This window comes from Rhinoraja longicauda, chromosome 15 (assembly GCF_053455715.1).
Source record: "Rhinoraja longicauda isolate Sanriku21f chromosome 15, sRhiLon1.1, whole genome shotgun sequence".
Lineage (NCBI taxonomy): Eukaryota > Metazoa > Chordata > Chondrichthyes > Rajiformes > Arhynchobatidae > Rhinoraja > Rhinoraja longicauda.
Window position 1 is genome coordinate 46,546,413 of NC_135967.1, and position 13,924 is coordinate 46,560,336.

The following is a 13,924-nucleotide window of genomic DNA, read 5'->3' on the forward strand; positions in this document are numbered from 1 at the left end:
AGAATTGGCCTCCACTGCCTTCTGAGGCAGAGAATTCCACAGATTCACAACTCTCTGACTGAAAAATGTTTTTCCTCATCTCAGTTCTAAATGGCCGACCCCTTATTCTTAAACTGTGGCCCCTGGTTCTGGACTCCCCCAACATTGGGAACATGTTTCCTGCCTCTAACGTGTCCAACCCCTTAATAATCTTATACGTTTCGATAAGATTCTTATACGTTTCGATAGACTGTCGATACGGAGTATTAGCTAAACTAATGACTGATATGACAGAAATGATGCTTCTTGACTAAATTGTGTTTCCTTCTATGTTTTTTTTAATCTGCTTCTGACTTATCATGTTGTGGGTTTTTTTAAACTATATTTTGTTAAGTATTAAGGGTAGGCACAATAAGCTTTGGCTTCTGCCTACACCTTTACTTACGGTCAGAAAATATCATGTGTGATTGTACTGTTTTATTTTTGATACAATAATTTTGCACTATTTAACTTTCACAACTGGATGGTCAATCTGTTGTATTGTATTGACCGGAAAATAAATAAATAAATAAACAGATAAATAAATAAATAAATAAATAAATGAATACATGAATAAATAAATAAATAGATAAATAAGCAGACAAACAAATAAAAAATTTTAAAAATAAATGAATAAGTAAATAAATAAATAAATAAATAACAAAGATAATTAAATCGTTAAGTAAATAAATAAATAAATAAACAAATAGATTGATAAATAAATAAACAAATAAATAAATAGATAAATAAATAAATAGATAAATAAATAAATAAATAAATGAATAGATAGATAAATAAATAAATAAATAAATAGATAAATAGATAAATAGATAAATAAATAAATAAATAAATGAATGAATAGATAGATAAATAAATAAATAAGTCGATGGATAAATAAATAAATAAATAAATAGATAAATAAATAGATGAATAAATAAATAAACAGATAAATAGGTGGATAAATAAATAGATAGATAGATAGATAGATATAGATAGATAGATAGATAGATATAGATAGATAGATAAATAAATAAATAAATAAAGATCTGAGAAATCGTGTGCACGGTGGCGCAGTGGTTGAGTTGCTGCCTCACAGCGCCAGAGACCCGGGTTCGATCCCGACTAAGGGTGCTGTCTGTACGGAGTTTGTACGTTCTCCCCGTGACCCGCGTGGGTTTTCTCCACACTCCAAAGACGTACAAGTTTGCTTGGTATCAATGTAAACTTGTCACCAGTGTGTGTAGGATAGTGTTAGTGTGCGGGGATCGCTGGTCGGCGCGGATTCGGTGGGCCGAAGGGCCTGTTTCCGCGCTGGATCACTAAACTAAATTGAACTAAAGTTAGGAATGATAAATTAACCGAGAGCCTTGCACGGTGTGTGAGGAGGAACTGCAGATGCTGGTTCAAATCGAAAAGAGGCACAAAACAGACATCGTGTGATACAGCGCGGTTTTACAGTGTATGTTTATATTAAACCGAATATAAACACAACAAGCTGGATTAACCAACATCTGCAGTTCCTTCCTACACGTTCCTATTATGTAGATTGTGGCTTCTAAATAGTTAAGAATTGTTAGCTCATAACAGAGGAACAGTTTAAATTTTTTAAAAGGAACGCAGTTATTTTTTAATAGTTCGCAACTATGTGTTTTGGGTCGTTAAAAGGAGGAAATAGCACGCGAGTTCCTCGATTCTATTTATAACCGGTAACACGTTGATGTTAAAATTATTTTGGAAATTTATTAACGAGAAGCATCCTATTAATGGCAACGTAAAGTAACAAGATGAACTCTCTCCGAAAGAATATAGACAATAGACAATAGACAAAAGACAATAGACAATAGGTGCAGGAGGAGGCCATTCGGCCCTTCGAGCCAGCACCGCCATTCAATGTGATCATGGCTGATCATTCTCAATCAGTACCCCGTTCCTGCCTTCTCCCCATACCCCCTGACTCCACTATCCTTAAGAGCTCTATCTAGCTCTCTCTTGAATGCATTCAGAGAATTGGTCTCCACTGCCTTCTGAGGCAGAGAATTCCATAGATTCACAACTCTCTGAGTGAAAAAGTTTTTCCTCGTCTCAGTTCTAAATGGCCTACCCCTTATTCTTAAACTGTGTAGCCCCTGGTTCTGGACTCCCCCAACATTGGGAACGTGTTTCCTGCCTCTAACGTGTCCAACCCCTTAATAATCTTATACGTTTCGATAAGATTTCCGAGATTATTCGAGAATAAATAGGACTCGGTGCATTCATCGACAATACTTCTCAACCTTCCTTGGAAACTTTCCCCCACTATTCCACTTAAACAGCCAGTCACAAGTAGAAAGTCCAGTTTCGTTTTCAGTTTAGTTTATTGAGGTACAGCGAAAAGCGTTTGTTGCGATCCAACCGGTCAACGGCAAGACAATACATGATTACAACTGAGCCATTTACAGTGCATAGCTATACGATAAGGGGATAGATAACGTTCAGTGCAAGGCAAAGCCAGCAAAGTCCGATCAAGGATAGTCCGAGGGTCACCAAAGAGGTAGATGGTAGTTCAGGACTTTGCAGGAAGGAACTGCAGATGCTGGTTTAAACGGAAGATAGGCACAAAATGCTGGAGTAACTCAGAGGGACAGGCAGCATCTATGGAGAGAAGGAATGGGTGACGTTTCAGGTCGAGACGCTTCTTAAGAAGGGTGACCAATTCCTTTTCTCCAGAGATGCTGCCTGTCCCGCTGAGATACTCCTGCTTTTTGTGTCTATCTTGGGAGTTCAGGACCGCTCTCTGGTTGTGGTAGGATGGTTCAGTTGCCCGATAACAGCTGGGAAGAAACTGTCCCTGAATCTGGAGGTGTGCTTTTCCACACACTTCTGTACCTCTTGCCCGCTGGGATAGGGTTCGCTATTCACATCGATACGCTGTTCGGGCGAGGTGAAAAAATATTTCCGTTCACGCTTACAGCTGGCTGATATGTAAGCACAAGCCTGTCCATCCCTGTGACAAATTGACCCTTTAAGATTCCCAAAGCAACAAAACAAACACATCTGAATTTAAAAGCAACAAAAAAAATAATAATCTGGAAATAGTCTGCCGGCCAAGCAGCATCTGGGGAAATAGAAATAGGCACATTTCAGTTTGTTGTAGAAAGGAAATGCATTTGCTGGTTAATGCCGAAGTGCTGGAGTAACTCAGCGGGTCAGGCAGCATCTCTGGAGAGAAGGAATAGGTGACGATTCGGGTCTGGACTCTTCTTCAGGTTTCTTTCAGTTTAAGTGGCCTTACTTCTTTAGCGCGTGTTTAGTGAATTGCAGCAAGGTAAACTTTTTAAAAAAATCTAATTTCAGAAACTACCGAGTCAGGTATGAGTAAACTGTGGGACGCAAGGAGGCCGGGAAAGCGACTGAGAAATGTTTCCCAATATCACCCAACCTGCAGCGACGGCGAGCTCCAGATATGAATGTGGAATGTGGAACTCTGCCTCAGAAGGCAGTGCAGGCCCATTCTCTGAATGCATTCAAGAGAGCTAGATAGAGCTCTTAAGGATAGCGGAGTCAGGGGGTATGGGGAGAAGGCAGGAACAGGGTACTGATTGAGAATGATCAGACATGATCACATTGAATGGCGGTGCGTACAGGCTCGAAGGGCCGAATGGCCTCCTCCTGCACCTATTGTCTATTGTCTAAAGCGGTAAATTTGTAACAGCGGTGGAGAGGCGGATGGAAAGTTTGCAAACACAATGTTGCTGAATCTCGGCAGGAATGGTTTGTAATGGAGAGAGATAGGAGCTTTGGACAAGCGCTTACTGGGGCTCCAGTTAAACAGACATAACTCCCAGAGTAAACGTAAATACCCCCCCCCCCCCCCACACACACACACACCCACACCCACACACCCCCACACACACACACACCCACACACACACCCACACACACACACACCCACACACACACCCACACACACACCCCCAAACACACACACACACACACACACACACCCACACACACACACACACACACACACACACACACACACACACACACACACACACCCACACCCCACACACCCACACACACACACACACACACACACACCCACACACACACCCACACACACACACACCCACACACACACACACACACACACACACACAGTATAGACTCACCGAGGTCTCGCTCGCTCTATTGAAAAAGGCGAGCGTGGTTCAACCGAGCGGATATTAAATCCTCCATCCGCGATTAACCCCTTTTATGCCAGCTTTTCCTTGTCCTTTAATAAAGCTCTTGCACAACTAACATTAACATTTAGTCCACGGATGATAGACACGAAATGCTGGAGTAACTCAGCGGGACGGGCAGCATCTCTGGAGAGAAGGAATGGGTGACGTTTCGGGTCGAGGCACCTTCTTCAGATTTCTTTTTTTAAATCAGCATTTCTTCCTTCTCTCCGGAGATGATGCCTGTCTCGTTGAGTCACTCCAGGTTTTTTTTCTCTGTTCATCTCCGGTGTAAACCAGAATCTGCAATTCCATCCCGCACATTTAATCCACGGACGCTTTGCAAGAGTTGAATGCATTGAGTTGAAATTCAGATAATATTTGGGAAGAGAAATCGCGGTTAACACGAAGGGTCTCGACCCGAAACATAAACTCTTCCTTTTCTCCAGAGACGCTGCCCGACCCGCCGAGGATGTTAGTATAAGAAAATAACTGCAGATGCTGGTACAAATCGATTTATTCACAAAATGCTGGAGTAACTCAGCAGGTCAGGCAGCATCTCAGGAGAGAAGGAATGGGTGACGTTTCGGGTCGAGACCCTTCTTCAGACTGAAGAAGGGTCTCGACCCGAAACGTCGCCCATTCCTTCTCTCCCGAGATGCTGCCTGACCTGCTGAGTTACTCCAGCATTTTGTGAATAAACCGCCGAGGATGTTTGTGTCTACGTTCGCGTTAACCCGGCAACTGCAGTTCCATCCAACACATATAATATTTGAATCTCTCCCCCCCCCCCCCTCCCCTCCCCTCCCCACCCACCCATAAACATAACATAAAGTGCTGGAAGAACTCAGCGGGTCAGGCATGAAGTGGAGCTGGATGTGGGCCGGATAGAAAGGCGCGCTCGCTCTCCTAACGCGTTACAATGAAAAGCCTGTGGTTCACTCGCTCTGGACTTGCAACGGGTTTTGAAACCGTGCTTTTAACCAAAAACACCTCGAGTTAACGTGTCCCCCCCCCCCCCACCCCCCTCACCTCCCCCCACCAAGGACCCGATCCCCATCCCGTCCGGTTAGCACCGAATAACAAATCACTCGCCATTCCCAAATCACTCTGCTCCTCTCCCCCCCCCCCCCCCCCACTCGCTCTACATTACGGGTCCAAATCGCTCACCATTCCCCCATTCCACCCAACCTTTCGTGATTGCCCCCTTCAACCAAAAATAAAAAAATGAAAACCCTGATCATTTTTTTCTCTCTCTCCTTGTCTCGTTTTGTTTTGTTCAAATGAATGGTCTCGCTGCTGCCCCCCGACGCCATCGCTCGCAGCTCATATCAAATAAATAGCACCCTGCCCCTCCACCATTCAACTATCACTGAACAGCTCACCCTGCACACCCCCCTTTCATAATGTGGCGAGTTTGCAGGCAAATGACTTGTTAAAATCGAAAATAACATTGACTGTAATTAAACTCGGAGATGTGTCAAAATGGGGAGGGGGGAAATCCGTGGTGAATTTGGAATTTGGAAACGTGGGCCGAACGGTTGTATAACCCCGTGTGACCAGATTCAGACGAAATCCATGCATTGGTAAATATATCGAGTGAAATACGTCGGGTCAGTATCTAATTCCCGTGACGAACGTTTAGTATCGATTGTGTTACAGTCTTTAATAAATCCTCTCTTATCTAGCCCACGCATCAATCGTTGCAAGCGTTTTTAACATCTGACACGGTGTGTAATTGTGTTTGGTTTTCCTAGACAGCGGGGAGAGGGGTGTGTGATCTGACTTGTATCTCTGAGATTCACCGCCAGATTCCTGTCACTTGCCTCGGCACCTCATACACAAGATTGATATTCCAGTTCAGCGTTATAAACAGCGCGCATCCATCAATAAACGCACGTTTACACACACACACCTAAAACAAGTCCAACGCCGAGGAGCATTAAAGCAACCCAATAACGCTTTGTCAAACGCTCACTTAAATATCAGAAATATAGAACTGGCGGGGATTCGAACAGCCATTAGTTTTCAGTCTCGGCGTGGGTTTCCCAGACTGAGGATAAGGCGAAAGCTGAGCACTAATCGGCCGCATGTCGAGGTAACAAATAACACGAAAACAATTATGTTTATGGTCTAAATCCAAAACAAATTTCTCCAGAGATGCTGCCTGTCCCGCTGAGTTACTCCAGCATTTTGTGTCCATCCTCGGTTTAAACCAGCGCCTGTATTTCCTTCCTACCCCCCAAAACAATTAAGATTCGCCGTTTCACACGCTGAGCGATGTAACCTCTGTGAGTCAAACTGTTAGCGTTTCAGTTATGTGTCTATCTCAGCCCGGTGGTCTAGCTGGAACATTAAATGCCTTCCACTGGCGCTCACCAGGACGGAATGGCAAAGTTAAACCAGCCACTGCTCGGTTCCATCAACATTGAACCATTCCGAAATACATTTCAAAGTAATACAAAGGTAGGTATCACAAAATGCTGGAGTCACTCAGCAGGTCAGGCAGCATCTCAGGAGAGAAGGAATGGGTGACGTTTCAGGTCGAGACCCTTCTTCAGACCCGAATTTTGCCTTCTATCTAAAGATCAAAAGATTTCTCCTCAAAGTAAATCAACCTAAGTTAAGGGAAGCAAATTATTCCCGATATTTCTGCTCTGGTTTGGAGGCACGAAACCCAATGGCTTTACCTCAGATTGATCCCGAAGTTTAAAAACACACTTGACTGGGAAACGAATAACCCGGGTCCTCCATCTGCCCGGGGTCTGAGGATCTGTAAATTTGTAATAGTACTTTAAAAAAAAAATAAAGAGAATTATAAACATCGGCTGGGGTTCCTTCTAACATGGAACCCGCGGCATTTCATTAAGGGGAACAAAATTGCGGTTTTACTGGGCTGTTAAGAAAATATAAACAGCGCTGAATATCAACGTTTACTAAATATTCACATTACCCCTCACACAAGATTCACTCCAGCCCCACAACACGTAGCAAGCAAAAATAAATTAACTTGCAACAGTACAAAAAAAAGCATGGTATTGTAGTAACTTCGTAGCCTCGTGTCTGTCGTCAGCGATGAGAATCTGATGTTTCTGTTTCTGATTCTACTCCCCGCTGCATCTTAACCCCCATTAAAAATGCGCTGTCTGCGGACAGCTTTCTGGACCAGTCTTTAGCGGGGTAAAACGGGCTCAGAACTGTCTGCTCTCTGGTGCGGACACATCGAATTTATCAAGAAGTCGTCTCCAATGGGAGACAATTCAAATTTTTATTTTTTTTAAAAGGGTGAAACGAAATTGCGTTGTGTAGGTCGAATGACCAGAAAGAGTGTATCTCTTCTCTCTTGGGTTTTTTTTGTGTGTGATAAAAATATAAATAAATAGACACGTGTGTGTGTGTGTGTGTGTGTGTGTTAGTGTGCGTGTGTGTGTGTGTGAGTGTGTGTGTGTGTCTGTGTGTGAGTGTGTGTGTGTGTGTGTGAGTCTGTGAGTGTGTGTGTGTGTGTGTCTGTCTGTGTCTGTGTGTGTGTGTGTGTGAGTGTGTGTGTGTGTGTGAGTGTGTGTGTGTGTGTGTGTGTGTCTGTCTGTGTCTGTGTGTGTGTGTGTGTGTGTGAGTGTGTGTGTGTGTGTGTGTGTGTGTGTGTGTGTGTGTGTCTGTGTGAGTGAGTGTGCGTGAGTGAGTGTGTGTGTGTGTCTGTGTGTGTGAGTGTGTGTGTGTCTGTGTGTGTGTGTGTGTGTGTGTGTGTGTGTGTGTGTGTGTGTGTGTGTGAGTGTGTGTGAGCAAGATGCGGGTGGGATCAATGTACTCGCCCCGTCACCAAGACTCAAGAGGCAGGTGAATTTCCCTCCGACCAAGAGGTCCTGATACTTATTGACAGTCAGTGGGCCGGGTTTTTTTTTTATGGTGCTTAATCTATCTGACATTTTGCGAATCTAAACCTTCCCTCCCCCCCCCCCCCCCCCCCCCTTCACACCCGCCTTCCCCTCTCCAAAAAAAACCATTCAAACCCGTTAACATCTTCCCGCACACCGACCCATTTATCAGCTAGATATGAAACATTGGTTGTAAATGTATTTCTTCCGATTAACAGTAGCCCAGTGACACCCCTCCTACTCGCTTGCATCTCCCATGTGCGGCCAGTCTACTTGTTTGCACTGGCCTCTTGTATTCTTCCCGCTGGATATATGGTATAATGTGGCCACTGTTCTCCCCTTTTATTTCTCTCTCTATGGTAACCCGGAGCATCGGTACAAAAATGTGTCCGCGAAGAAAGGGATCAACATAAAAGGGCGACTTCGGGCCGCGTCTGTTACACTTGAAAAGTTAGCGCCTGTTAGTCTAACGTGAAAGAAGCAAACATGGCTATTCCACCGACAGTCCCTTTCTAAAAACAAAACGCACACACACCACTGATAAGGTGACAAATCGACCGTAAATCCAACCCGATGTGATCTTCTAACATCTACACTTGTGGGGGGAAAAAAACCCCATTATAAATTAAAATCACCACGATCAGAGGTTAGATATTTGGGACTCACTGTCCATTTAAAAGTTTTTTTCAATAATGTTTTCATGTTGGCTGTTATTATTATTATTTTGTGTGTTTTGTCTATTTCTGTCGCCGGGAAGATGTGGTTTACGCAGTCTTCTTGAGTCTCGGAGAATTCACAAGATGTTTTTCAGTCTGAAGAAGGGGTTTCTCGACCCGAAACGTCGCCCATTCGTTCCTTTTCTCCAGAGATGTTGCCTGACCCGCCGAGTTACTCCAGCATTTTGTGTCTGTCTTCGGCGTCAACCAGCATCTGCAGTTCCTTTCCCTGGTTTCTCTTCAGAGAGATGGTGTGGGTGATGCTTGATTTAACCTTTTGTCGTGACCTTGAAAGTGACAAGTAAGTGTGTCAAGTGAAACTAGTCTGGGTTTCTATCTATCCCCGCTCTCTGTGTCCCGGGCGGGGAATTGGAAACGTCGGTTAAGAACGGTCCCAACTCGAAACGACACTCATCCTTTTTCTCCAGAGATGCTGCCTGACCCGCTGAGTTACTCCAGCACTTTGTGTCTGTCTATCTTCGGTATAAACCAGCATTTTCAGTTCCTTTCTGCGTATACATCATCTCCCAGATGCTGCCTGACCCGCTGAGTTCCTCCGGCACTTTGCGTACACACTTTGTGTGTGTGCGTTTTTCTATTTTGTTCAAAGAATCGCAGGGCAGTCCAAACTTCACAGGAACCAAACCAGGCCTCTGTTTTGCAAAGGGAAACTGGTGTTTTCAGCGCGTCCTCTTGAAGACGAGACGAGGGACATCTTAGGCACTGACCGCCTCTCGGGGTATTAGTCCTTGTCTTTACAACGGCGTTCTGTTGTGACTGTTCGCCTTGTCGAGCGAGACATAACAAGAAATATTTTCATGCCCGCGGTCGAAGGAAAGCATTAATCGATTAAATCGAGACCTTTCTGCGGTCTCGAGTCAAGGGCACGATATCAAAGAGTAGCAAAAAAAATAGAACCAGGCTTATCAATAAAACGAAAGCGTTGTATATCGTTATGTATTTCAGAATATTAAAACGGAAACATACCGGGAGAGAGGGAGAGAGGGAGGGCTCGCAATGCTACGATTTTCACTCTTCGCCGCCTCGCTGGATCCCACGAAATTGTATGGCAACTGAATTTGGTGCAAGTGTCCTAGGCAGTGACATCCAGCTGCTCTCCCGACGTCTCTTTATTTTCCCCATAAATGAAAATGTATGCAAATTTAAATCAATCTTAACCTCGGATCTCTCGTTGTATTTAATGGAATTTCAAGCCAATAGCCGGACTGTGAAGCCGCTGTTCCGATGTCAAATGTAATTATTCCGCGTACCCACATCTCGAAATGTCTATAAAATGCCCCCTGATCATTTCCGAGCAGTCTCCGGGCGGAATGGGAAGCCAAACGTGCGGCCCAGTGCAACTCATACCTCACTCTCAGCGCCTCGCCGGTGGAAAAGACTGGGTCCTTTAGAAAAAGGCTTATATTGATCTAAATACATTTCGAAGCGGTGGTTGCTCGGGGGAATCTGCGACGTGTTCAGACCGACGTGCAGTTTAGTATTCGGCTCAGACACCCGCTTCATTTCCATTTCTAATAAGCAATTATTTTACAGCAGGCGACGGGGTTATGTGGGGGGTTTTTTGCCCCCCCCTTTTCTAATTATTTGATACGTTTGACAAAAAGGTCAACGATCGTGAAAAAAGTTGACGCTCATGGAATCCAAGTTGCTAAACTCCCCCGCTAACCCTGAGAGCGATTCGATCGAAAAACAGTTTATCTTTGCCGTTAACACGAGGTCAGTAATTATAACCTGGGTATTAATTAACCCTCCGACGTGGCTGGGCTGCAGAATATGTTCTTAGCGCTGCTTTCTCGAGGAAATTGGGAGATTTTGTTTTTATTTCCCCCCAAGTTTAAAACAAAAAAAATCAAAATATCTCTCAACTTTTCTGAGGATTGCTTCCTCGGAAAGCGGTGTGGGGGGGAGGACAGGGTAGAGAATTTGACCCAACAGTGCCTTCATAGTCTAGGAAGAGTTAACGCCATTCATGACTAAGGGGGAGATGGGAATTTGTCAGTTACCCAAAGCGAGACCAATGGCCATTCGGTCTTCGGTTGACTTCCACGTTGTGTTCCAGAGTTTGGGTTTTTTTTCTCCCCCCGGAGTTTAATGAAATAAAATGCAAAAAGAAAAAAATCTCCAAGCTTGGGCCCCACCTCTGTGGCAATCATTGGTCGGCGTAGTGCTGACGCCAAAGTCTTGAGGCTTGCAAGGACGTCGGCGTGGATTGTAATTGGTCCTAGGAGGTGTCTCTCAGTGACCTTCCCTGGCGGCATGCTTCACCTAAGCGTTGTTATCAAAGAGCCAAGCCGAAGGCAGCTTATTATTATTACGGGACGGGCGCAGCCATGGCCACGGCTGCCTCCAACCTGTACATGCCCAGCGCCAGCATGCTCACGTCCAACTCCATCGTTGCCACCGACTCCTCGGGCATGCAGCAAGCGGGGAGCTTCCGAGCCCACCAGAAACTCATCCAAAGTGACTATCTCCAGGGGCTGCCCGGCAACGGGCTTCCCCTGTCGCACCAGTGGGTGACGGCGCTGCCAGAGGGAAGCCCGTGGACTACCGGCATCTCAGCTTCTCCCCTGGGCCAACAGGACGTGAAGCCCGGCCGCGACGACCTCCACGCCGGCGCCACCATGCACCACCGGTCCCCACACATCTCCCACCACTCTCCCCACGCCAACCACCCCGGTGCCTGGGCGGCGGCAGCGGCTCACAACTCATCCATCAGCCCGGCCGGGCAAACCCTCAACATCTACAGCCAGCCCGCCTTCACGGTCAACGGCATGTTGGAGCAGGTGGGACCACCGCCGCCGCCCCCCTCGGTGGGTCAATCCATGCACCAGGTTCTTCGGGACAGCGCCGACCACGGGGACTTGAGCCAGCACCATTGCCACGACCAGTCGGACGAGGAAACCCCCACCTCCGACGAACTGGAACAATTCGCCAAGCTTTTCAAGCAGAGGAGGATCAAGCTGGGCTTCACCCAGGCTGACGTGGGGCTGGCGCTGGGAACTTTGTACGGCAATGTCTTCTCTCAGACCACAATCTGCAGGTTCGAGGCGCTGCAGCTCAGCTTCAAGAACATGTGCAAACTCAAACCCTTGCTGAACAAGTGGCTGGAGGAAGCGGACTCCACCACCGGCAGCCCGACCAGCATCGACAAGATCGCGGCCCAGGGGAGGAAGAGAAAGAAACGGACTTCTATAGAGGTGAGTGTGAAAGGGGCTCTGGAGACGCACTTTCTCAAATGTCCCAAGCCCGCGGCTCAGGAGATCTCCGGCCTGGCCGACAGCCTGCAGTTGGAGAAGGAAGTTGTCCGCGTCTGGTTTTGTAACAGAAGGCAGAAGGAAAAGCGGATGACCCCGGTCGGAATCCACCAACAGGACGAGCTCTTCCCACACAACGTCGACACAGAAACGCCGTCTCATCACGATCTCTAACGAGGAGCCGTGGAACTCACCGGGGAAGGAGAGAGAGAGAGGCCTTCACTCCCACCCACCCCCCCTACCACCCCCTCCTCCTTCTCCTTAAATTATATATTTGACTGGCACGCAGAGAGAGGAGGCGGAGGGGGGAGGAGGAGGAGGGGGGGAGTGGGGAGGATGGAGGGGGGGGGGGAGAGACAAAGACAAAAAACAAACAAAGTTGTGTATCGGATAAAACAAACAACAAGTCTGGAAGACGGCGGTACAGTGGTCTTGACATTTCCCGCATCGGCGGTGGAAGGGGATTGTAAATCAAGGACCCGGGTTTGACCGCGAAATTGTGGACACTTGCTTGCTCAGTTCGAACAAGGACCGCAATCGACTGTGTGCCTACTACCCAACAGCGCCTTGTAATCTCGGCTTTTCAGGTGAATTTGTTCTTACGAACGGTGTGTCTCTACCTCCCCTCCCTCTCTCCCTCCCTACCTCTCCCTCCCTCCCCTCTCTCCCTCTCTCCCTCCCTCCAACACACGCACCCCCACCCCCCCCCCCCCCCCCCTGAAACTTTCGTTGTAAGACCTGAGTTTGTTTTTGTTTTTGTGTTTGTGTTGCGAGCAGAAGGTTCAGTTGTGAAAATTCTGCACTGTTTCTACCTACTGAACTGACCCAAGGAAGTAGGGACGTAGACTTTGACCAGGGGTCCACTTTAAAGACATGAATATACCGATGAAATCGGAATATAACGCACAGCCCGTTTCTAAATCGTCCACTCTAACTAAATAAATAAGCCAAGCTTCAAAGGTTTTTTTTAATTTCTTTAATTTTCGTTGGGGCCGTCTCAGTTACACAGATAACTAACTGCTAACACTGCCGGCTTGAAACCCAGTTGTCAAATGACACAGACATTTATTTTTTCCATCGTTCCCTTGCATAACAGTGGGAGCTTTTCCACAAACAAAAAAGTGAGTTTTCAAAACAAGCTGCCGATCTTAGAAAAGGAGGGAGAGGCGAGGGGGAGGGGGGACACTTTTTAAATTTAAAATTAATTTTTAAAAAGGACTGATCCAAAATATAAAATATTTTCTTTAAATGTTTCTTTTTTTTCAACAATTATATTTGCAGGCTGCGAACAGTTATTTATTTTCCTCAAATTTTTGTAATTATGTTTTTAAAAAGACAGAATCACGCGTTAAAAAAAAAAGCAGTAAAAATTGTTTTTTTTTGTTGTTGGTTAATAAATTATATATTTGATGTCAGATTTGATTGTAACCCGATTTAAGTTTGTGATTTAGTGACGGAAATTTCATTTTTGGTGTGCAGAAAATCAAATCTGTTCAAATAAATTTGTTATTAAAATGATTGTTGTGTTTGGAGTCGTATCTAATAATTGGGAATCGAGGGCCTTGTGTGTCTTTTAAATGGGCCTCTTAAATTCGACCTAACTTTCAAATGGTTTATTTTTGGGGCATTAATATACAAACCCAGGGGCAGAGAGAGAGAGAGAGAGAGAGAGAGAGAGAGAGAGAGAGAGAGAGAGAGAGAGAGAGAGAGAGAGAGAGAGAGAGAGAGAGAGAGGTTAATAACAAAATTCTGGAAATAGGGTTAAACTGCGAGGAAACTAGATTTTATTCCTCGACTCCCGTTCTGTTTTCTTTTAATCTCTGTGGCATTAAATCGATTGG

General features: G+C 45.6%; 1 protein-coding gene and 1 long non-coding RNA gene across 8 annotated transcripts in view; one reads left to right on the top strand and one right to left on the bottom strand.

Annotated features, from left to right (window-relative positions):
- LOC144600704 (uncharacterized) overlaps positions 1–10,678 on the bottom strand; it is a 58,628-nt gene extending 47,950 nt beyond the window's left edge. For both annotated transcript variants that reach the window (XR_013548170.1, XR_013548169.1), the window contains exons 1-2: positions 9,796–10,678; positions 6,911–7,012 (exon numbers count right to left, since the gene is read on the bottom strand). This is a non-coding gene — a long non-coding RNA (uncharacterized LOC144600704). The remainder of the gene's footprint in view (positions 1–6,910; positions 7,013–9,795) is intronic.
- LOC144600702 (POU domain, class 3, transcription factor 4-B-like) overlaps positions 9,971–13,924 on the top strand; it is a 103,849-nt gene continuing 99,895 nt past the window's right edge. For all 6 annotated transcript variants that reach the window (XM_078412608.1, XM_078412609.1, XM_078412610.1 and 3 more), the window contains exon 1: positions 9,971–12,670. In XM_078412608.1, the coding sequence (XP_078268734.1) occupies positions 11,160–12,257 (1,098 nt within the window). In that variant the 5' untranslated portion in view covers positions 9,971–11,159 and the 3' untranslated portion in view covers positions 12,258–12,670. The remainder of the gene's footprint in view (positions 12,671–13,924) is intronic.